The sequence below is a fragment of the Citrus clementina genome, unplaced genomic scaffold, assembly GCF_000493195.1.
Source record: "Citrus clementina cultivar Clemenules unplaced genomic scaffold, Citrus_clementina_v1.0 scaffold_1, whole genome shotgun sequence".
Taxonomy (NCBI): Eukaryota; Viridiplantae; Streptophyta; class Magnoliopsida; order Sapindales; family Rutaceae; genus Citrus; species Citrus x clementina.
The window spans coordinates 3,948,808-3,971,209 of NW_006263303.1; the positions used below are offsets into that span (position 1 = coordinate 3,948,808).

At 29.7% G+C, this 22,402-nt stretch overlaps 2 protein-coding genes across 3 annotated transcripts; one reads left to right on the plus strand and one right to left on the minus strand.

The window, feature by feature from the left end:
- Window positions 1-9,095: 9,095 nt before the first annotated feature.
- Window positions 9,096-10,911, plus strand: LOC18055483 (putative GATA transcription factor 22). Its single transcript, XM_006450774.2, has 3 exons — window positions 9,096-9,353; window positions 9,902-10,291; window positions 10,488-10,911. The coding sequence occupies exons 1-3, from the start codon at window positions 9,141-9,143 to the stop codon at window positions 10,842-10,844; spliced, it is 960 nt and encodes a 319-aa protein (XP_006450837.1). The 5' UTR covers window positions 9,096-9,140; the 3' UTR covers window positions 10,845-10,911.
- Window positions 10,912-13,831: 2,920 nt separating this feature from the next.
- LOC18055484 (putative GATA transcription factor 22) lies at window positions 13,832-15,805 on the minus strand. 2 transcript variants are annotated; one of them, XM_006450775.2, is made up of 3 exons: window positions 15,477-15,805; window positions 14,590-14,979; window positions 13,832-14,362 (listed from the first exon to the last, which is right to left on the minus strand). In XM_006450775.2, the coding sequence occupies exons 1-3, from the start codon at window positions 15,669-15,671 to the stop codon at window positions 14,009-14,011; spliced, it is 939 nt and encodes a 312-aa protein (XP_006450838.1). In that variant the 5' UTR covers window positions 15,672-15,805; the 3' UTR covers window positions 13,832-14,008. The 2 variants fall into 2 exon arrangements, with proteins under 2 accessions (XP_006450838.1, XP_006450839.1); XM_006450776.2 differs by having other exon boundaries at window positions 15,471-15,805.
- Between the last annotated feature and the right edge of the window lie 6,597 nt (window positions 15,806-22,402).

Sequence of the window (22,402 nt, forward strand, 5' to 3'; positions counted from 1 at the left end):
ACCTAAAACAACTCGACAGAGTCCGATTTCTCTGGCCATTTATACTGTTGTGTGGTGTATCACACAGCCTTTTAAGTTTGAGAAGCAACGGCTGAGATTTGACCACAGTAGTTACCGTCGTGAGAAATTGGAATCTTGATGATCATTTCATAGCATCCAAGAACTGGACTCTTGACTCTTTCATAAGTACTTGACTTGTGTCTTCTGATGGAAAAAACAAAAAAAAAAAAAAAAAAGTGGGGAAAGAAAAAGTAGTTGCGGAGGGCATTATGTTACATTTCGTCACAAATAAAAATAACACCAACAATTCAAAATAAATTTCACAACCGAATAACACTTAAACTTGTTAGTGCAGTACTTGTGAGTGGGTGTCTAATTACAAAAGATTGGGCACAATGATTTGACCAATAATCCGGACGAGATGTTTTAACCAATAATTCAAGTAGAGTTGTGTTGTAATAAATGATTTTTTTTTCTATATTATAATATAATTTACAAATATTTACCGTTAGAAACCTACAAAAAAAATAATAGTTTTTAATTTTTTGTTATAAAAAACGAACGTTTAAACCGAACTTAGGTCGAATGTTGTTATACATTAGTATAAGATATTAACAAATACGAGTTAATATCACTTTTTTGAACTATAAAATTAATCAAAACAGCAACACCAATCAACAAACTCAAATTTGTTTAGACCAATTTCGTCACTTTAAAGGAAGATTTCTCACTATAAAAGGGACAAATAAAATAGTTTGATCTGTATGATACAACGACATTGTTATGAGGTTGCACTTGACACGACAGTTTAAAACAACAAACGGAAAGTTAAAGAAGAAAAATATGAAATAGAAGTAGAGAGCATTAGATATAATAATTGGGCTACCTCTTCACTTCTTATTATAGTTGTAATAGGTCATTAAAGGCTTTGTATATCTTTCTTATGTAGAGAAACCTCATATTTTTACTAATTCAATTTTGAAGTAATTGCCCACTTTTTCTTATTTAATTTTAATTAGTCATCTATATGTCTCATAATTTAATTCAGCTTGAATAATTTATATCACATCTAAATTTGATTTATTCAACTCTAATTTTTAATTAAATCAAACACAAAGAAAATTGCTCGTATTTTCCGCTAATGAGGGACATTAGTATTTTGAAATACTAATAAAATTTCTAATTCAAAAAAGTCTTATCTTTCATTATATGTTCAAAAGAGGACTTAAACCTTTGCATATAGATATAAAGAGAAAAAAAAAAAAAAAGCTTTTGATAGACGAAATGAATGATATATGAAGGGAAAATTATATTTTTTTTTAGTTTTGATAATAATCTTAGGTAGTTCACAAGTTTCACATTTTACGTTTTGAAACTTCGCACCAAGCCACCAACCTCTTATAGTCTTAGCCTGTGGGCGCTGGTTTTTTGTTTGCGTGGCAACATAAAAGTTTGTTTGTCTTATTTTAGCGCGAGGTTAGCAAAGGCAATTGGCTGTAGGGATGGCAATGGGGAGGGGAGGGGAGGGGACCGATCTCCCCGTACCCATCCCCGATATTTTACGTATGTCCCCATCCCCTCCCCGTCCCCGTCAGAATTACTTGAGAGAATCCCCATCCCCTCCCCGAATAATAACAGGGGATCCCCGAGGATCCCCGATCCCCGAATAACTAATACATTTTTTTTTCGATTTTGAGTTAATCATATTAAAATAAAAAATTCAAATAAAAGTAAAGTTCGAAATATATCTTACATTAATATCTATTACAAAAGTCACATACATTAAATTAGTAAGTAACGCAACATACAAGAGATACAAACTTATTTTACAAACTATCATGAACAAATTAATAGTCTAATACAAAATTGTTACAAATAAAATCAAATTTAGATTCAAAATTAACTTTTTCAATGGTGGCGTGGGCACTTTATAAATGTGGACTATTCCCTTTACAACACAATAGTTAAATCGGAGCAAATCAAAAGTAAATATTAGATTAGATTAGATTAGATATTAAAATTGTGATTCGCTGTGGGCAATTATAACATCTAAAATTAAATAAAAAATAGATTTAAGTTTAAAATATTTAAAGAATATCAAAATTAAAAAAAAATTTGGCTAATAGAATCTACTCAGTCTTTTTAATGTCCTAAATAAAAATTTAGAACTTTAATTAGCTAATTAGGCCTAAAAGTTTAATAATATAAATATTTTGATATTTTTTATTTTTACCAATATTTATAATTTTATAATTTAAATTTTATAATTTATTTACTAGTAATTTTAAAAAATTAAAATTAAATTAAAAATTAAAATGGGGAAATGGGTAGGGGATGGGGATTCCACCTCATCCCCGTCCCCTCCCCGAATAAGAAATTGGGTAAAAAAATTTCCCCGTCCCCTCCCCGAATAAGAAATTGGGTATGAAATTATCCCCATACCCTCCCCGAATGGGGAAAATCCCCGAGGGTACCCGTCCCCGTGGGGATTTTTGCCATCCCTAATTGGCTGCTACGGGAGATGGCTTTCCCCCCTCGAAAGTCTTATCTATTATACGAAAAGGAAAAAGGCAAAAAATAATAATAATAATAATGAAAGTAGAAAATAAACGCATGATGATGGGGTAAACATGGCGGCCTCGGACTTAAATTAGATATTTTTATATTATAGCTTCAATTAAACTAAAATCTGAATTTTGTTGGATCTACAACCATACACGTGCGACGAATTAGAATTGTGTAATATCTAAGTTTTTACAGCTTTCAAAGATCTGCGAAGTCAGGTGTCCATTAATAATAATGTGATGGTGTGTTTACTTACTGGATTGGAAAATCAAAATTCAGAATCTGAATGATTGATAGTGTTTACTTTGCAAATATGGAGCATGAATCGGAATCGGAATCGGAATGGTAAGACCCACCACTATTTGAGAATGGGGAATGAGAGATTGATTCCCTTGGGAGGTGGGAATGAGTCTTTCATTCTCGGGATTGACCATTTTACCCTTCCCAAAATTAAAAATGCTCACTTTGTCCTCTTTTATAATTAATTAATATAATATTATAATTAATTAATTAATATATTATGATTAATTAATAAATAAATATATTATTAACTATAATTATTAAAAATTATAGTTCTTGAATAAATTTAATATATTATTATTATACTTAATTAATTAATTATTACTATTAATTAATATATTAACATATTAATAATAATAATTATTATTATTTTTGAATAAATAATCACAATAATTAATTTATTAGTATTATTATTTTAATTAATTAATTAATGTACTATTATAATAATTATTAATATAATTAATTTATATATTATTGTTAATGAATCAATATAATTATTACTATTAATTAATATATTATTAACAATAATATATTAATAATTATTTTTCTTGAATAAATAATCACAATAATTAATATTAATATTATTAATTAATTAATTAATATACTATTATAATAATTATTATAATTAATTCATATAGTATTATTAATTAAATAATATATTTATTACTAATAATTAATAGATTATTAACAATAATTATTAATAATTATATTTTTTGAATAAATAATCACAATAATTAATATATTATTATTGTAATTAATTAATTAATTAATTAATATACTATTATAATAATTATTAACAATAATTATTATAATTAATTCATATATTATAATTAATTAATTAAATTAATATTATTAAATAAATAATATAATATAATTATTACTACTAAATAATATATTAATATATTATTAACAATAATTATTAATAATTATATTTTTTGAATAAATAATCACAATAATTAATATATTATTATTGTAATTAATTAATTAATATACTATTATAATAATTATTGTTAATAACAATAATTATTATAATTAATTCATATATTATTATTATTAATTAATTAATATTATTAAATAAATAATATAATTATTACTACTAATTAATATATTAATATATTATTAACAATAATAATTATATTTTTTGAAAAATAATCACAATAATTAATATATTATTATTGTAATTAATTAATTAATATACTATTATAATAATTATTGTTAATAATTATTATAATTAATTCATATATTATTATTATTAATTAATTAATTAAATTAATATTATTAAATAAATAATATAATATAATTATTACTACTAATTAATATATTAATATATTATTAACAATAATTATAATTTTTGAACAAATAATCACAATAATTAATATATTATTTTAATTAAGTAATTAATATTAATATTATTAGTTAATATATTTTTATAATAATTTTTATTATAGTTATTATGATTAATTAAAAAATTTTACAATTAATTAATATATTAGTTAATAGTAATTATAATAATAATCCATTAAGTACTTTTTAGTAATTTGTTACAATCTAATTCATTCCGATTCCGATTCCAAGATAAAGTAAACACATTAATGGCAATTCAGCTCATTCCAATTTCGATTCATGCAATTCAAGTAAACAACTTATTTTGATTCTTATTCCCTATTCTCATTCAAGTCCATTCCCATTCATGTCCATTCTGATTCCAGCTCATTCCGATTCCAGTTTAGTAAACGCAGTATGAGATTAGAATTTTACTCTTTATGTCCCCTATTTAGTAATAACCAATTATCTACATTGAATTCTACTAAAAAATTCACGTCAAAGAGAAATTTGGTCCCTAATCCCCGCATGACATGACATAAGTTTAATGGTTTTCTTGCTTTAGCATGAGGTTGGTGAGGCAAATAACTGTGTTATGGAATGAACATTTTGACTGTGTTATGGAATTGATAAAAACGTTGTGTGGAAAAATTTCAGATTTTTAAAAAAGGAGGGGAAATAATAATATTTAGAAAAATAACCTTTGATGTACAAGTTTAATATATTCTAATTCCTACAGCAATCTTATAAAGAAAATTGAAATTTTCAAATTTGATAGGTAAGGCGAAGGTATGCTGGGGAGGCTGAACCGGATCTTGCGATACTCACCTAACACATGAATTAAATTTCAAAGTTCTAGCTAATTTGGAAATTAAATATAGAGGCGGATCAAGCCATATGGAGATTGTAGACTATCTTTGAAATTAAATATTATAATGGAAACATTTATAGAGAATCTTTTGTCGCATAAACATGGAATCTTTTGTCTTTTGCATAAAAAACTTCATATTATTCACCAATCACTAATGACCTCAAAATGTTTGATGGCCGGTGTTAATAAATATAGAACAACTGCCCAACACGCATTTTCACTTAAAAAATTATACCAACTCCGCCATTAATTAAAAAGCTAGTGGGCTTTCTAGCCCACTGATTCGCTAACCCGTGCGCACAAATATGGTGCTTGGTCTCGAGTCTCAATCTCATGTTGGGATTCTTTTTACTTTCAATTATTAATAATAGTAATATTATTATTACTATTACTATTATTATGGTAATAATATTTATGGTAGAAACATTTATTCTAAATTTTGTTTGTGAACAAATATATAATTGTAACTAAGGACATTCTTATTACAATAAAAAATAAATACATTAATGGAATACAGCTCGTTCCGATCAAGAGTATATATTAGTTATTTTTGTATTTCATTTCAATACGAAATTAGTTGTGCTTCTGAGCTATGATCAAACAATTCGATATTGCAAGGCTAAATAATCATGAGTGACCGATAGCGAAGTAGCATTGTGAGGGAAGGGCGAAAAGAAACCCCATCGAAGAGTGAAATAGAACATGAGAGCTTAAGCACCCAAGCAGTGTGAGGAGCTCGGTGCTCCAACCGCATGCCTGTTGAAGAATAAGCCAGTGACTTATACGTAGCGCCTTCGTTAAAAAGAAACGAAAGAATAATAAGCAATGACATACCGATTCTAATTTTTTATCATTGTAAGAAGGGAAATAATCTTTCTTTAATTGTTCCTTTCAATAGAATAATATGTATTTTATTTTCAAATCAAATCCAAATAAATTATTCTTTCAATGGTATAGTTCGCACCATTTTTGCAGTTCAGCAGTATGGGTCATTGGAACAAAAAATGCCCAGTTGGTCCATGCACCCTTATCCATATCTAGCTACGGATTATGGTACAGAACTGCCAATTGGGTGATTCATATACATTCTATTTACTTTAATTTTGAGTTTAGAAAAAACATTATTGAATCTGAAGCCCAAGCCAAAAAAAATGATGCATAATTTGACAAAAGGCTTATATGCATGGATTGCTATCCTTCTCTTTCGGAGATAATGTTCTTTTTGCATTTTAAAGATTTGTGAGCTTGATCTTCCTGTTAAATATTTAAATACAATATACATGATTACTTCCATTGAAAATTGTTTAGTCCAATCTAATATACACATAAATTGCTTACTTTTATACTTTTGATTTTTCTATTTTTATAACTCAAGTAAATAACTTATTTTTATTCTCATTCTTCATTTTAATTTTAGTCCATTTTGATTTTAGCTCATTCTGATTCTAGCGAATTAAATGCACCATTTTCCTAACCCAACTAAATTACATGATTTTGTTATAATATATATGCACTTAAAATTACACTTCACAAATAGGATGAGAACCTTATACATATAAATAAAAAAAATTGATTAAGTGCGAACCTTATACATATGGAGAGGCTCTGTGTTGTAGACCCCAGAGACCCTCAATCATGATTTATCGTGCATGCTGTCGCACACTAAATCAGTTCTCTATAAACAAAATTAATAAAGTGAATGAATTTGTCTCGTAAACTATAAAAACATCAAAATACAAATATACATACCATTTATTCATCTTATAATGGAACTGGATTCAAAAGTTGTGCTAAATTCACTCTGAATTTTTATAAATAGACCTATAATGTAAAGAATTGGATAAAGATCATCTTGACTGATACACTTCAAAATTCAAATGCAACCCATAGGTAAAAAGGCATTCGGCGTCCTCCAAAGCCCACCAATTTGGCCATTAAAACGCTGCGTTTAATGACAGGAACCAATTGACCAACTTAATTTAACAAATGAAAATCCAATTCAGAAAAATAAAATAAAATTTGAGATCTAGAGAAACTGTAATCCACTTGAACTAGATCGACCATCTTTGTCTTTTCTCCATATATATATAACGTTTTTGTAAATTGCAGTATTAGGCTGTGTGTTGTGTGTGAGATATAAAGAGATTTATGATGGGGCTCTTGGCCTACAAACACAACCATCATGTGGCTCACTCGCAGCTGATAGCTCCCTTAGTTAATTAAGCAAGTGTATCATCGAAAAATGACAATGTCTTTATCAAGACATGGATACAACGCTATAATCTAATGACTCTTTGGTTCATTCACAAATCGCATCATGACTAGGAGTGACTCTTAGATCTCACACGTAGCATGTTTCTTCATCTTTGAAATTGTTGATCATTATATCTCATCCTGGGCATCTTAAGAAACAAAATAAATATGCACATTTATCTTGTCATAATAATAATAATAATATTAAATACCTGTGAATGTAATCACGAGATGGCATAAAGCATTCTCATTGGATGCTGCCAAGCAAGGAACGTTGTGCTTCACTTATTTTACATTCAGGTATTTTGAGGTCATTTATCAGATTTCAATTTCAATCTTTTTCTCTTTCAACAATTAGGCAAAGCCTCTAACTTTCACATAATCTTAGGACAACATTATTTTGTGGACCGTATTAATTATAATTTAGATAATGAAGATAAGCAATCTCGTAGGCCAATTATACTCTTTTCTGCATATCGATTCAGTTTGGAGATAAAAAACCGCAAAATAGCTCTAATAAATGATAAAGTAAACGTACAGCCATGAATAATTTTGTACAAACAATATTGTACATTCTAATGTGATATATTATTATTCATTAAATTAAACATATGGTACCAAATTAGATTAATACATCTTGCCACACCAATTTATATAAGATTATTCATAAAACTATTTGTGGCTGTATAACGATTCTAAGCAGACGAGTATGGAATTGTCTTCCCCATATATGAAGCGAAAGCACAACGTAATTTGAGTCATACATGATATGCTCATACGTGGCTCCACTGAGACCTTTTATTTCTGATCCGTTGATACTTGATAGTTGGTCAAACAAAATGACAGATGAGATCATAAATAAAATGAATCGACTTGTGGCTTAGAGTATCTACTCTCTCAAGTAATTTAACTGAGGGCATGGTAAATGGAAAATGAGAAGATCACAAGAAAAGTTGATAGTAAAAGTTGTGGGGGACTAAAGAGGCTGTCACCGTCTCTTCCTGCTCAAGCAATTGATGTCTTTCTGCAAGACAAAGAGAACAACATGCTCCCACCCCATGCTTGAAAATTATTTATACTCATCTCTTTTCATATACATGTTATCTGCACAATCCTCAGAAGACTGAAATCCCCTCTCCATTCTTCTAAATATCGTTCACGGCAGAAATCATCCGGTGCATGTTATGGCAATGAAACATAGAGTATATATTTCTCTAATGTGAGGGAGAATTGTCCTCGTCGGCCGTTACTGAATTATATAAGGTTTGAGCAAGGGCAAATCCAAGATCTTATTATAAAGTGGATCAAACAAAATTTTAGAATATATATAATTGCGTGAGAAAAAATATACGGAAGTATGAAAATATTTTTAATGTTAACAATGAGAGACATTGTTGCAATAATCAGAGACTTATTTAATTGCACTTCTCTGAACTAAAATTTAATGGGATTTTGGCAAGGAACTCGAAGGACAAGTAATTTAAAGGCATGTGATGCGTAAGGCACAGCAAGTTAACAACTCAGATGCATCGAGAAACAATGGGTTTATTTGTGATCGAGTTACTCGGAAACTGGTATATAATACGAGAGATAAGCTGACATAATATATTGGGATACGTTTTGTGGTTACACTCCACAACTCCGTTTAGTTTGTCTTGTTTTTATTTGGGCGGCTACATGAAGTCGCGTGAATGACTTTCATCAGGCCTGCGCTTGCCCTTTTTCACCTTTTATAAGACTGCACGACTGCTACTATTTAGCTTCTTTTTCGCCCTCTCTTCGCTGGACAAACAGCTGCTGCTATTTCTTTCTCTCTCTCTCGCCATCCATGGCTCCAATGTATTTGAACCCAGCACAGGACCACTCTGATCCTTTTCGACTTGCGGAGGCGCAAAAACGTGATCATCAACGTTTGCAGGTATTACACTCTTCATCACATAATCGACCTGCTGCTTCTGTTTCTCGCCCTATTTTTCTTAACTCATCAACTCAAGATCAAGGAATGATCAAATTGGAAGGATCACAGCAACATGATCAAAAGGCAAGAACAATAAATTCAATTACTCGAAGCAATTTATTTTTCTTGTTTAATTCTTTTGTTATCTATGCTTTCATTATTTTTTTTAAAATTTTTTACTTAAACAATTATCTTAATTTTCATGATCGTGTGCCTTTATCTATAGTGATTCTTCATCAGCAATGTTAGTAAATATAATCCATCTGTTTAATTAACTTTTCTCGGTATCGTTCATGCCCCGATCATAGCTGACATATATTTATATATAGCACAAAATCGAAGTATCTATATTCACATATATAAATTGATGCGTATGCTAGATGATATGTTTATTAATTTGATATATTAATCTGTTTGATCAGCCTTCATTTATTTGATCTTTTTCATTCTAATAAGTACGTACATATGTGTACTTAGGCATTTAGCTTTTGATTTACGTATTTTATTTTTATTTTTTGAAAATATATATATTCCTTCATCTCGAACCGATTCTTGTAAGCCGATTCTTGTTTTTATTTCCTTGTAATTAATATACGTGATCTCTTAAATATAAATAATTAACTTGATCTCAGATTGATCAGCGCATAGCTGGCGGTGGATCAAGCGATCTTCAATCTTCAATGTCTCAACCTAAGACGATGACCAATAAACTGGCCATTCGTAGAAGGGAAGTGGGAGAAGGAAGCACAAGCGACAACAGTTCATATACATCATCATCATCAGGCGAATCTATGTCCTCCAAAATGAGGCTAGCGAATAAAATAATCAACTCATCATCGGTTAGCACAGGAACCCATGATGAATCAGTAAAAGTTGCAGAAAAGCTTCTGCATGAGCATGACAATATCGAAGTCCATTATTTTACTACGAACAGTAGTAACAGCAACAACACCGTTAGAATCTGCTCAGACTGCAACACGACCACAACACCCCTTTGGAGAAGCGGTCCTCGTGGTCCCAAGGTTCGTTCATTCGTTCATTGTTCTTTCTTTGTCTTTTATACTATTTTTCTTGTTCAGATTGATTTCAGAATTTCATTTTAGTTTGGCTCTTCCATAATCTGTTAGGCCACTTCATGTCTGTGTATCAATAATATATACGATGGTGCGCCCATGATCGTAACATTAACCTATATTAATTTTATATATGTTGGTCCAGTCGCTGTGCAACGCTTGTGGCATTCGGCAGAGGAAGGCGAGAAAGGCTATGCAAGCAGCAGCTGAAAGTGGCACCACAACGGCCAAGGACAATTCTTCATTTTCGAAGATTAAGTTGCAAAACAATATGGAAAAGAAACCGCGGACGAGCCATGTGGCTCAGTACAAGAAAGTACAGTGCAACACTCCTGATCCTGATCCTCCTCACCATGAGTATCGGAGTCAAAGAAAGCTTTGTTTCAAAGATTTTGCTTTAAGTTTGAGCAGTAATTCTGCTCTTAAACAAGTGTTTCCACGGGATGTTGAAGAAGCTGCCATCCTGCTAATGGAACTTTCTTGTGGTTTTAGTCATACTTAGATTTCAGTCATTTGCTTTTCTTGATTTATTAACTAGGACTGGTTATTAATTCTTGTAGTTACGGACACAGTTTGTGTGCACCAGCTAATTCCATTAGTAAGATTCTTGGAATGGTGGTGTTAGGTAATTTAAGGTTCAAAAAGTGCTTGCATCAGGTAGCGACAGGGCGTTTGCACTTATATCTTAAGGGGAACGGTATGCCAAAAATGGTAACAATAGGCTGGTTATGCGTATGGGCACTAGGAGTGGCCCATTCAAAGTGGGTCTTATATAACAGAGATACAGGCAGGCAACCTGGTAAATCGGATCTAGGCCTAAAACATAAAACATATTTGACTCCATTTACGTCTCTCAGTCGCCACCATTTTTCAATTAACCTGAAATACTTTCAAAATTATCCTCACTAAAATTTTAGAAAAATATTTATTTTTTAACATTGTCCCTTCTCTGTTATCTACAATCTCCCTCTCTCTCTCTCTCTCTCTCTCTTTGAATCACCATTATACTCATCTTCTGAATTGCCGTGTTTCTAATTTTTCTTAACCAACCCAAATGATTGCTTTAGTCAACTAGTTTAATATGGGCTTCTGCCTGTGACTTTTTAGACTGAAGCTGTGCTTTTTTGAGCTGAAAGTGGTTTTGTTTTGATATCTTGCTAATTGGCTTCCGCTAATTCACTTGTTCTCGTAAGAATGTTTTTCCTTTGGTTCCTTAGACTTGATGATCTGCGTATTTTTCCATTAGAATGTCATTCATTTCTTTTGACTAGCTTAATCGATTTGTTGTTCAATATCTGATAATGGATTTGATAATGATGAAAACCGACGATTCCGAATAGAGAAAGAGAAAAGGCATATGAGATAGAAAAGAAAAAATTAAAAACAAGTACTTGCCTCTTAATTTTTAATGGAGTAATTTTGAAAATAGATAAGATTAATTAAAATATAAAATTTTAATGGGGTAATTTTGAAAATAGATAAGATTAATTAAAATATAGCGGTTACTGATTAAAATTGAGGGGGTCAAATATCAACAACCCTCTAGTAAATCGGGGGCTTAAAAAATAAAATACATACTAGGAGAGAGAAAGAATTTTGACACCCTTCAACATTCCTTACAAATCCTATTTTCAATTGAAATTACTTACATAACAAAAAACTAATTAATTAACTCCTTATTTTAAATGAAAATTTAATTAAACAATTAATTGAAATTTTCTTTTAATTTTTTTTTTCACCCACCCCATTTCATAATTTATATCTATATTTTAAATTTTATTTGAGAAAATATTGATTTTTGAGAAAATTATGAGAGTTTAAGATTACAGAAATAGAAACTATTAAGAAGAAAATAGTTTAAGATTTTAAGATTTTTATGCATTTTATATAAAAACTTAAAATGTAATTTTTTTAGAGGAAATAGAAACTATTAAGAAGAAAATAGTTTAAGATTTTAAGATTTTTATGCATTTTATATAAAAACTTAAAATGTAATTTTTTTAGAGTAAAATTTTAGGTAAGATGATTGATTTTTATATATGGCTACTATTTTATAAATTTTATAATAATTTTAGAGGGTTAAAAGCTTCACTCATTAGTAGTACAAATGCTCTACTGTTATGTGATGGACAGTATTTTTTTGGGGGGGGTGGGGGAAAGAATGACAATTTTTACACGGAGTAAAACAGACCTTATGAAAAATTTAAGAAAGAGATAAAGGATGTAGAAAGAAAAATAATTAAATAAAGATTCAATTATTTCTTTTATTAAGTTTAATTAACTAATAAAGTTTAGGTTAAATTTAGATAGACACGTGTATAGCAAAAAGTGGCCATAGAGGATAACAATTTTACTTTCAAGATGAGCAAATTGCGTTTAATCGCAACTAAATTGGCCAAAATTATATTGTAAGCCACATCGAGCTCGAATATAATAAAGTTATAGAAAAGCCTAAAATGAACGTAATATTAGAACCACGACTAATATCATAATAATAATTTTGTCTATTACGAATTTCTCTTAACTAAGAAAAAATGACTTCACACAATAAAATCTAATGATCGAACAAGAATAAATATTTGAGTTTATCCTATCTTGATACTTATAGATGCACCTTCGGTGAAAATTTTTTGTTCAAATCGAGAAAAGAATATTTATCTATACTGCACTCTAAGATGATGCTTGACATATGTTAACACTATGAAATATAGCAACATATTAGCAAGTCCTCCCCCCCCCCCCCCCCCCCCCAAACCATCGCAATAACAGTAGGGTTTTCCAGAAATTTTACCCTTATCATTACTTTTGTACAAAATCGAAAGTCATTTTAATTAATCCTTTGAATCATAGTGCAAACTGCAAAGTGGTTAAGTGTAGTTGCTAAAAATCTTGGATTTTGATTTAGGACATGAACGGTGTACACTTCAAATGGGCATAACTTTGGCTACCAATGCTAGATTTAGGCGAGTAATTGTCTTGAAACTCTTATTGGGACGATAATGCTAATTTCTATCATATAATCTTCCTTAAAGTTTTGTCATAATACATTAGTTTCAAGCTTGAGTTTGCTCTTAAAGATTTTTTTGAGCAAATTAAAATCCTCTAATAATTTTAGCTGTCCTAAGTTTTTAAATATTTTATGTCGTGTGTCTGTTATTAGTAATTTACAGGCATTCAAACTACATCACAAGATAGACGAAGTTTTTACCAAATTGTAAAACAATTTCCATTTTCTTTTCCAATTATAGAAGTTTGATGTTCAAGATGCTTATCAACTAATTAAAACCAATAAAAGTACCTCACAAGCATTAAACTCGCGATTGAAAGTTTGAACCCCTAGATTAGGTTTGAATCAAAAGATTTTAAAAGTGTTTAAACACTTTAGTTTGGCTATGGAAGCACATCCGCTGACACTAATACCAAACCGATCCTTTGAAATATTATAGTAAGCGCAAGACAGCGGAGAAATAATAGAAGAGACATAATTATTATTAATTGGATTATCGGGAGATGAAACTCTTGTAAAGCAAACCCGCATTTTGGTTTGCAACATTCTGATCAAAGAAAAGATTCCTCTTTCTTATCTCTCTAGACACGCTCACATGCATATAATTGAAAAGGCAAAAATTCCTAATTGATATGTCAAGAAATGGAAATCGTGAAAATCTAACTGTGGATAAAACCACAAGATAGTTCCATTAGCAGGATAGCAGCCTCTTCCACGTCTTGCGGAAACACTTGTTTAAGAGCCGAATTTTTGCTCAAAGCTATTGCAAAATCTTTGAAACAAAGCTTTCTTTGGCTCTGGTACTGATGAGTAGGATCAGGATCAAGAGTCCTGTACTGTTTCTTGTTCTGAGACACATGACTTGTGCGCGGTTTCTTATCCTTGATCTGCAACTTAATCTTCGCAAATGGAGAACCGCCGGTAGCCGCAATCGTGCCAGTTTCAACTGCTGCGGCTGCTTGCATAGCCCTTCTTGCCTTCCTCTGCCGAATACCACACGCGTTGCATAGCGACTGCACCAACATGTATATAATATATATATTGATGTTACTTTCATGCACTATCATATTATTGGTATACAGACATGAAGAGTTTGTAGATTAAGGCCAATGAAGTGGCCTAACAGATTATTGAAGGGTCAAAAGGGCGTTCTAGAATCTCAATAACAATGTCCAAAGCTGGAAAAAAGACAGTACTGGGAGAATGGGGAGAATCAATCAAACAGTACTAATGAATGAACCTTGGGACCACGAGGACCGCTTCTCCAAAGAGGTGTTGTGGTTGTGTTGCAATCTGAGCAGGCTCTCATGGTGTTGTTGCTGTTGCTGCTATTAAAAGAATTGACTTCGCTATTGTCATGCAGCTGATGATATTGAAGTTTTTGAGTTACTTTTACTGCTAATTCATGGGTTGCTGTGCTATTCGATGATGAGTTGATCATTTTATGCATTAGCCTTATCTTGGAGGACATCCATTTGCCCGATGATGATGAACCGTTTTCGCTTGTAGTTCCTTCTCCCACTTCCCTTTTACGAATGGGAAGTTTGTTATTTGTTATATTATTCATCTTCTTTGTTTGAATTGAAGAAGATGAAAATACTTGAAGATTGCTTGATCCACTATGATCAACCTGAGATCAAGTTATTAAGAGATTGTGTATTAATTAGACTGAAAAAACAACTTATTAACACATGCCACACATAAAAGAACATATAAAAGAAATAATCACTTCCTGATCATGGAAATATGGAAACAAAATCAAAAGCTAATTATACTTATGAATTTGCAATGAACGATCAGATTAATAAAGGCTGATCAGAGATCATAAACAGGTATATTATGACGATATATAATCATTTAACACACACACACACACACACACACACACCGATCATGTGCAATATATACCAGCTATGATCATGGCATAATGGATATCGAGAAATCAAACAGCTGGATAATTGTTAATAAATACTAACAATTCTTGGATTTTCAATGATTAACGGATCAACTAAAGATGAAGGCACAAGATCAAAATTAAGATATTATATAAAAGCACATACAAAAGAATTTAACCAGAAAACTGAAATAATATACTTTTGAGTAAATTAATAAATCACGTACTCTTGCCTTTTGATCGTGTTGTTGTGATTCTTCCATTATAATCATTCTTTGGTCTTGAAAATTAGTCCAAGATACAGAAGAAGAAGCAGCTCGATTATGTGATGAAGAGTGTAAAAGGTGCAAATGTTGATCATCTTTTTGCTCCTCCGCAAGTTGAAAAGGATCAGAGTCATGCGGTGGGTTCAAATGCACTGGAGTCATGAATGGCGAGAGAGAGATGGCCGTTGTTGTTTGTCCAGCAAAGATGGGGCAATATGGGAGCTAGGGATAGGGCAAAAGAGAAGCTAAATGGTAGCAGTAAAGGAAAAGGGTAAGAAAGAGGTCTGAAAGACATTCACGTGACTTCATGTAATAGCCCAAATAAAACAAGTAAGACAAGACAAACTAAAAGGAGGTGCAGAATGCTACTACTCAACCTCCGTATGACAAAAACACCCCTATCTGCAGTGCCCTATATTATTTTACCTCTCATATTACACCGGTTTCCGAGTAATTTCATCACATATCAATTCTTTTGTTTCTTGATGCATTTAAGTTGTTGTGCCCTACTCATCACATGCCTCTATTTGTCCTTTGAGTTACAGATCAAAAGCCCATTAAATGCGCTCCAAAGTTTTACCTCAAAATATTAGTGAGCAATTCTTCTGTATGTTGCACATACAACTAATCAATAGAATGACAGTATCTGTACATTTCTTAGTTTTGTGTATATATTTTGATAAATTCTATTGGCTGATGGCACGTTCGTGAGTACGAAAGTTTTCCCAGAATTAAATATAGTACGGCATGTAGTTAAGATAGTAAGAGAGCTACGCTTCTTGCTTGTTCGCTGGCATAAATAAGATAATTCATATACCATGCATGAAAGATGTTTAGAAAAATGGAGAGGGATTTCAATCTTCAGAGGAGAGATGGGTGTAGATCATTTGCATGCAGGGGATCATGGTGTGCTTATTATAGTCTTTTCCAAAACACATCGATTGCTTGAGCGCAGGATAGGGGCAGTGACAGATTAGTCCCCACAACTTTTGAATCAACCCCTTGAATTCCCTTTTACCGATTACTGTACCCTCGATCGCAAAATAAACAGTAAGCCATATGTCACTTTCATTTCTATGATCTGTCATTTTGATTTCTCCCCCTTTGTTTTGCCCAGAGATAAGATCAAGTGACAAAATAACAACAGAAAATAAAAGGTCTCCATGGAGCCACGTATATATTTGTGTATTAATGACATAATTATGGTCATGCTTTCGCTTCATATATGTGGAACAGGTTCCTACACAAGCTAGCTAGCAGCTTGATCAATATTTTAATTTCAAGTTTATATAACCTTGTCTCCTATGTTTTTCAAACTCAGTTTACTGCCTAGCTCACATGGCGAAGCAATGATTACTTGATATGCAGAAAATCGATAATTTGCTGTATTCTTTTAGTAGTTTGCTCACAAGACTGCACCGTTACTGCCCTGTTTTTGTTATTTCTTCTTATTATATACTCCAAAATAATAATAACAACACCGAATAAATACATATTTTTGGGCTCACCAAAATAGCTCACAATCAGATAAAAAATCGTTAAGACCTCCGAGGTTTGATTAAATTTATACTTATATTGGCTTCAAAATGGTTAAACAAATCTCTTTTTGGGTGAGATTTTTTTTTTTTGACAAATATTCTTAGGCTTTGCGCAATCATTTCTAAAACTAAAAGATTTACATATATAAGTACATTTAAGCAATTTCAAGCAAATCTTAAAGGTTTTGGCCGCTTCCTCTCCCCCACATCCACCATCAATCATTTATATATATAATCCTAATATGCATAGATGTGCTCTTTAGAATGAAAGTTATGCCAAATAATTGAAAAGGTCAAATATTTGAAATCTTAACCTCAGAATGCTAAATAATTAATAAGTGAATCACAATAATACTAGTACTCCTTGCATTGGCACCAACCTACGAGATTGCTTCGTGTGCCATGATCGTACTGATACCAAATTCATTAATATTTATATTGACAAGATAAATGTACATATTTTTTCAAAACGGCTAGGACGATCAACAATTTCTAAGATGAAGAAACATGCAACGTGTAAGATCTAAGAGTCATTCCCAGTGATGCTATTTGAGCTAAGATTAGATTATGACGCATTTCTTGATAGAGACATTGTCATTTGTCTATGATTTGCTTGCTTAACTAAGAAGGCCATGCGATTGAGCTAGACGGTACTGTCTTTGTTTGGCCAAAGTCTCCATCATAATATGCTGTCTCTCGCTGGATCTCATGCGCGCACCCCAAATTGACTGTACTATCTCTCTTTACGAGACAAAGATTCTCTCCTAATTTAATTATATTTAAACATAAGGAATTATTATCTTACATAATCATGTAAGATACATGATTCTTCCACAGCAGTTTGATAAAAATTTAACGGTGGTAAAAATATAAGATAATAAAATCATATTATTTCCAGTTGGATTTTTATCCAACGGCTGTGAAAGAATCATGTATCTTACGTGATCATGTAAGATAACAAAAACCTTAAACATAATCTGAGGTAGTGGAACAAGGTAAATTATTTTTTAAATACAAAGGAGTGAGTGGGTGCTGTCAAAATCAGGGGACGGCCTTATAGTAAAAGCAAATATCAAGCATAATGGATTCCCTCTACATGTGTAATCACACACCGTGATTTAGAGATTTTTATATATGAAATAAAATCAATTAAGGTAAAATTTGTGAGTATTCAGTCAATAGCATTACGCAAAGCTTAATCTATACCAACATATTGAAAAATAAATAAAAAAATAGTTGTAGCCCAGTTGAGCTCCTTCCAAACATCCCCAGTAGCAGAAACAAATTGCCGGGTACATCAAAGTTTTGGTTATAATTTAGAAAGGGTAAAGTTCGATTCATCCTTCAAATAAAATGATAATCTTCAATTTATTCTCTATAAATAAAGGGTGCATTGATGAATGTTTTATTTGTCTTCTCATCAGTAAATAGGGAATAAATTATTATTTTTACATCTTTTAGAGTAAATTGAAGATTACAATTCTAAGTAGGGAATAAATTGAACTCCATTTAAAAAATGAAATAAATTAATAATCTACACAATCGATCAATTATATCAATTTTAATTCTAATCTTATCACTGACGTCTCTTGACCTTCTCCAATACTAAGGTTTCCTTAATAGAAAATTAAGTGAACTAGTTTACCAATGTAATGTATAAGGATTAAATTACCCATAAAATATTTGTGATTTTATGAAAATTTTTAAAATTCTAAAAGGCTTAATTGTATCACGTTATATCTATATAATTATTACACACCAATTAACCTAAAAAATACATATTTTTGATAATGATATCTCATGAAATATAATATATTGTTGAAAGCTTTTCAGTTTCATTTAAAAAAATATACTTATTATTCGTCATAATTAAATAATTAAATAATTAAATGATTATGATACAATAATACACATTTTTGTGAGTAATTTGGTTATTTTATGTTATAAGGTTAAATTAGTTAAATTAAATTTATTTTAAGACAACCTTAGCTGTCAATAAGATCAAATCAACAAATAGTATAAATGACCCAAAAAGGGGGAAAAAACATGATTTTTCTGTAACTTTCTTTATATATATAGGGTCCGCCTTAGTTACATTTAACGTAACTTACTGCTGACCCGCAAAATATCAATTTGCCCTCTATACTCTATATTATTTATAATTTATTCATAAGTATTATAAAATTTTTTGTATTGTAAAATTTAGTTGAGCCCTTTGTACTATATTTTATTTTATTGAAACCCTTAGAGTACCAATTCGCCCCCCTATAATTTTAAATTTTCAAAATACCCTCCATTTAATTAAAAAATATAATAATTATTAAATAGATTATAATGATAATTATAATAATTATTTTATTATAAATATAATTATAATTTTTAAATGGATTATTATTATTATTAACAACAACAAGAATAAAAAGTATTATAATTAATTAATCTATTAACAACAATTAATAATAATTTTTAGTTAAAATGTCAATACTAATTAACAATAATTACTATTAATAATTAATTTTTGAATAATAATAACAATAACAATAATTAAAATACAAAATAATAATTATAATAAAATTAATTAAAGATTTTATAGTAATTTATTACAATTTAACTCATTCCGATATTTATTCTAAGAGAAAGTAAACATATAAATGGTAATACAGTTCATTCTCATTATGATTCATGCAATTCAAGTAAATAAATTATTTTGATCCAATTCTTCATTTTAATTCTAGCTATTCCAATTTATTTTTACTAAATGTACTATAAAATTGTAAATCACTTTATATTCAATTAGACCACTCTATATTATTTACAATTTTTTATAAGTATTATGAATTTTATAGTGCATTCACTAAACATAAATCAAAATTAACTGAAAACATAATGAGTTAGAATCGAAATATCTAGAATCTAAATGAGGAATTAGAATCAAAATAATTTATTTACTTGAACGGCAAGAATTATAATTAGAATGAGTTGTATTACTATTTATGTGTTTGTTTTGTCTTAAAATTAAAATTAGAATAAATTAAATTGTAAAAAATTAGTATAAAATCTTTCATTAATTTTTATCATAATTATTATTTTGTATTTTAATTATTGTTATTGTTATTCTAATTATTATTCAAAAATTAATTATTAATAGTAATTATTGTTAATTATTATTATTGTTAACATTTTAACTAAAAAATTAATAGATTAATTAATTATAATACTTTTTATTCTCGTTAATAATAATAATAATAGTAATCCATTTAAAAATAATAATTATTATTATTATTATTATATTTTTTAATTAAATGTAAGGTATTTTGGAAATTTAAAATTATGGGGAATAAATTAGTACTCTAAAAATTTTATTAAAATAAAATAGAGTATAAGGAGCTCAACAAAATTTTACAATACAAAAAACTTTTATCATATTTATAAATAATATAGAGTATAGAGGGCTGAATGATATTTTGTGAGTCAGCCGTAAGTTACATTAAATGTAACTTAGGCGACCATATATATATACACACCCTCAAAGTAGAGATGGATAATGAGCTAGGAGGCCATGGCCCAGCTCCTGAAATTGAGGCCCATATGTACTCGTGGCCCAGCATGGCACGACCTACTTGACAAGTGTGCCTTACCGTGCCCAGCACAACTGACCAAGACACGACCCAACACGGCCAATAGGCCCGATGCCTGGTCCATAGCCAACCCTTATGGGCTTCTCAAGTAAAAAGAAAACACAATAATTTTTAAATTTGGAGTAGTGATATTTGACTCTTTAATATATCTCACTAGTCCCTTTTTCAATTAACCCATTAAAAAGTTTAAACTAATTTTTATATTTCAACACAACCCATCAAATCCCAAATTTACTCTTATTATAGCTTTTATCTTTTTTCCAAGCACCACCATATAAAATTTATAAAATCTATTTTGAAAAAAAAAACTCCCATAATCATTGTAATCTCTTTCTTTCTTTTTAAAAGTTGTCTATTGTTGTTATAACAACAAATAAAAAAAAAAAGATTGGATACTTTTTCATCATCCTCTATTTAGTATTATAAATTAATTTCTTCCATAATTACAAAAGTAGAGTATGCAATATTTGAGAATAGATAATAATTTAAAAAGTTAAAAGAATTAGAAAATATTAATAGAAATCATCATGTGAGTACACTTAAAAGCTATTTATCCTTTTAAGTCATTTCATATAAAAATAAAACAAGTATTAGCATAAAGTGATTAGTGAGGGTTGGTGAGATATAACGAATTGGTCAAATATCACAACTCTAAATTAGCCTTTCAAGGACCACCACTTTTACCATTAAGCCACATAAATCTAATAAGAATTTGGTGAAAATAATTATACATAACTGAAAAAATAATAATATTTTTCATATATTAACAACTTTTATGAAACAAAATAGAATTAAAAAGAAAACACAACAACGATAATAATAGAAAAATATTATAATAATGATTAATAATAAAATTTTATTTCATTTGCCTTGTGATAAACATTATTAGATTTAAAGTTGTTGAATGCAATTATAGTAGAGCAATATTTTGTATTATAAAATCAAGTTAATAAATTTGAAGGACAACAACAAATTTCAACTAAATTTAATCGAATAATGAACAGTTAACAAAAAGTAACTTTATGCTTAGCAATATAACTATTAAATCCAAGTGATTAATAAGTAATTTTATAAGTTATGAAATAGATTATTCAGTGGATAAACGTCACAACTGCACTTGAGATATAAATATTTAGATATTAGTTATGTCATAGAGTTTTATTCAAAAAAATTACACATAGGACATTAGTCGATAACTAAATTTTTATTCAATTGAAAAATAGAAAAATGCAAATGGATTAGGGATGGTAATGGGGTGGGGTGGGTGTGGGGAGACCTACACCATTCCCCACAACTTTTAAAAATTTCCCTTCCATTCCCCACCCTAGCCCCCAGCAAATTTAGTGGAGTGGGAATGGAAAATCTCATGTGGAGAATGATTTCTCCATCCCCACCCCATTCTCCATGTACTTATTTTATAATAGATATAGATAAATGATTTTAGTAAATTAAAGATTAAAGACTTAAGTAAAATCATTACCATATTATAAAAGTATTTAAATTATTTTTAAAACAATATCTTCAAATAATATATTAAAACCAAAATATGTTTGAAGAGAGCAATACCATGAGAGAAAAGAAAACATAATAATATTTTAGGATTAAATAAGAATTATAATGTAGCGTTTTCTTTTAGTTATAATTTATGTATATTTGGTAAAAATAAAAAGAAAATTTATTAACCAACATTGTAATTGACAAAGCAAAAATTATTGAA

Coding starts and splice junctions, on each gene's coding strand:
- LOC18055483 (XM_006450774.2), top strand. CDS start 9,141: ATGGCTCCAATGTATTTGAACCCAGCACAGGACCACTCTGATCCTTTT. Junction 9,354..9,901: donor CACAGCAACATGATCAAAAG/GCAAGAACAATA, acceptor ACTTGATCTCAG/ATTGATCAGCGCATAGCTGG. Junction 10,292..10,487: donor GCGGTCCTCGTGGTCCCAAG/GTTCGTTCATTC, acceptor ATGTTGGTCCAG/TCGCTGTGCAACGCTTGTGG.
- LOC18055484 (XM_006450776.2), bottom strand. CDS start 15,671: ATGACTCCAGTGCATTTGAACCCACCGCATGACTCTGATCCTTTTCAA. Junction 14,980..15,470: donor AACACGATCAAAAGGCAAGA/GTACGTGATTTA, acceptor ACTTGATCTCAG/GTTGATCATAGTGGATCAAG. Junction 14,363..14,589: donor GCGGTCCTCGTGGTCCCAAG/GTTCATTCATTA, acceptor ATGTTGGTGCAG/TCGCTATGCAACGCGTGTGG.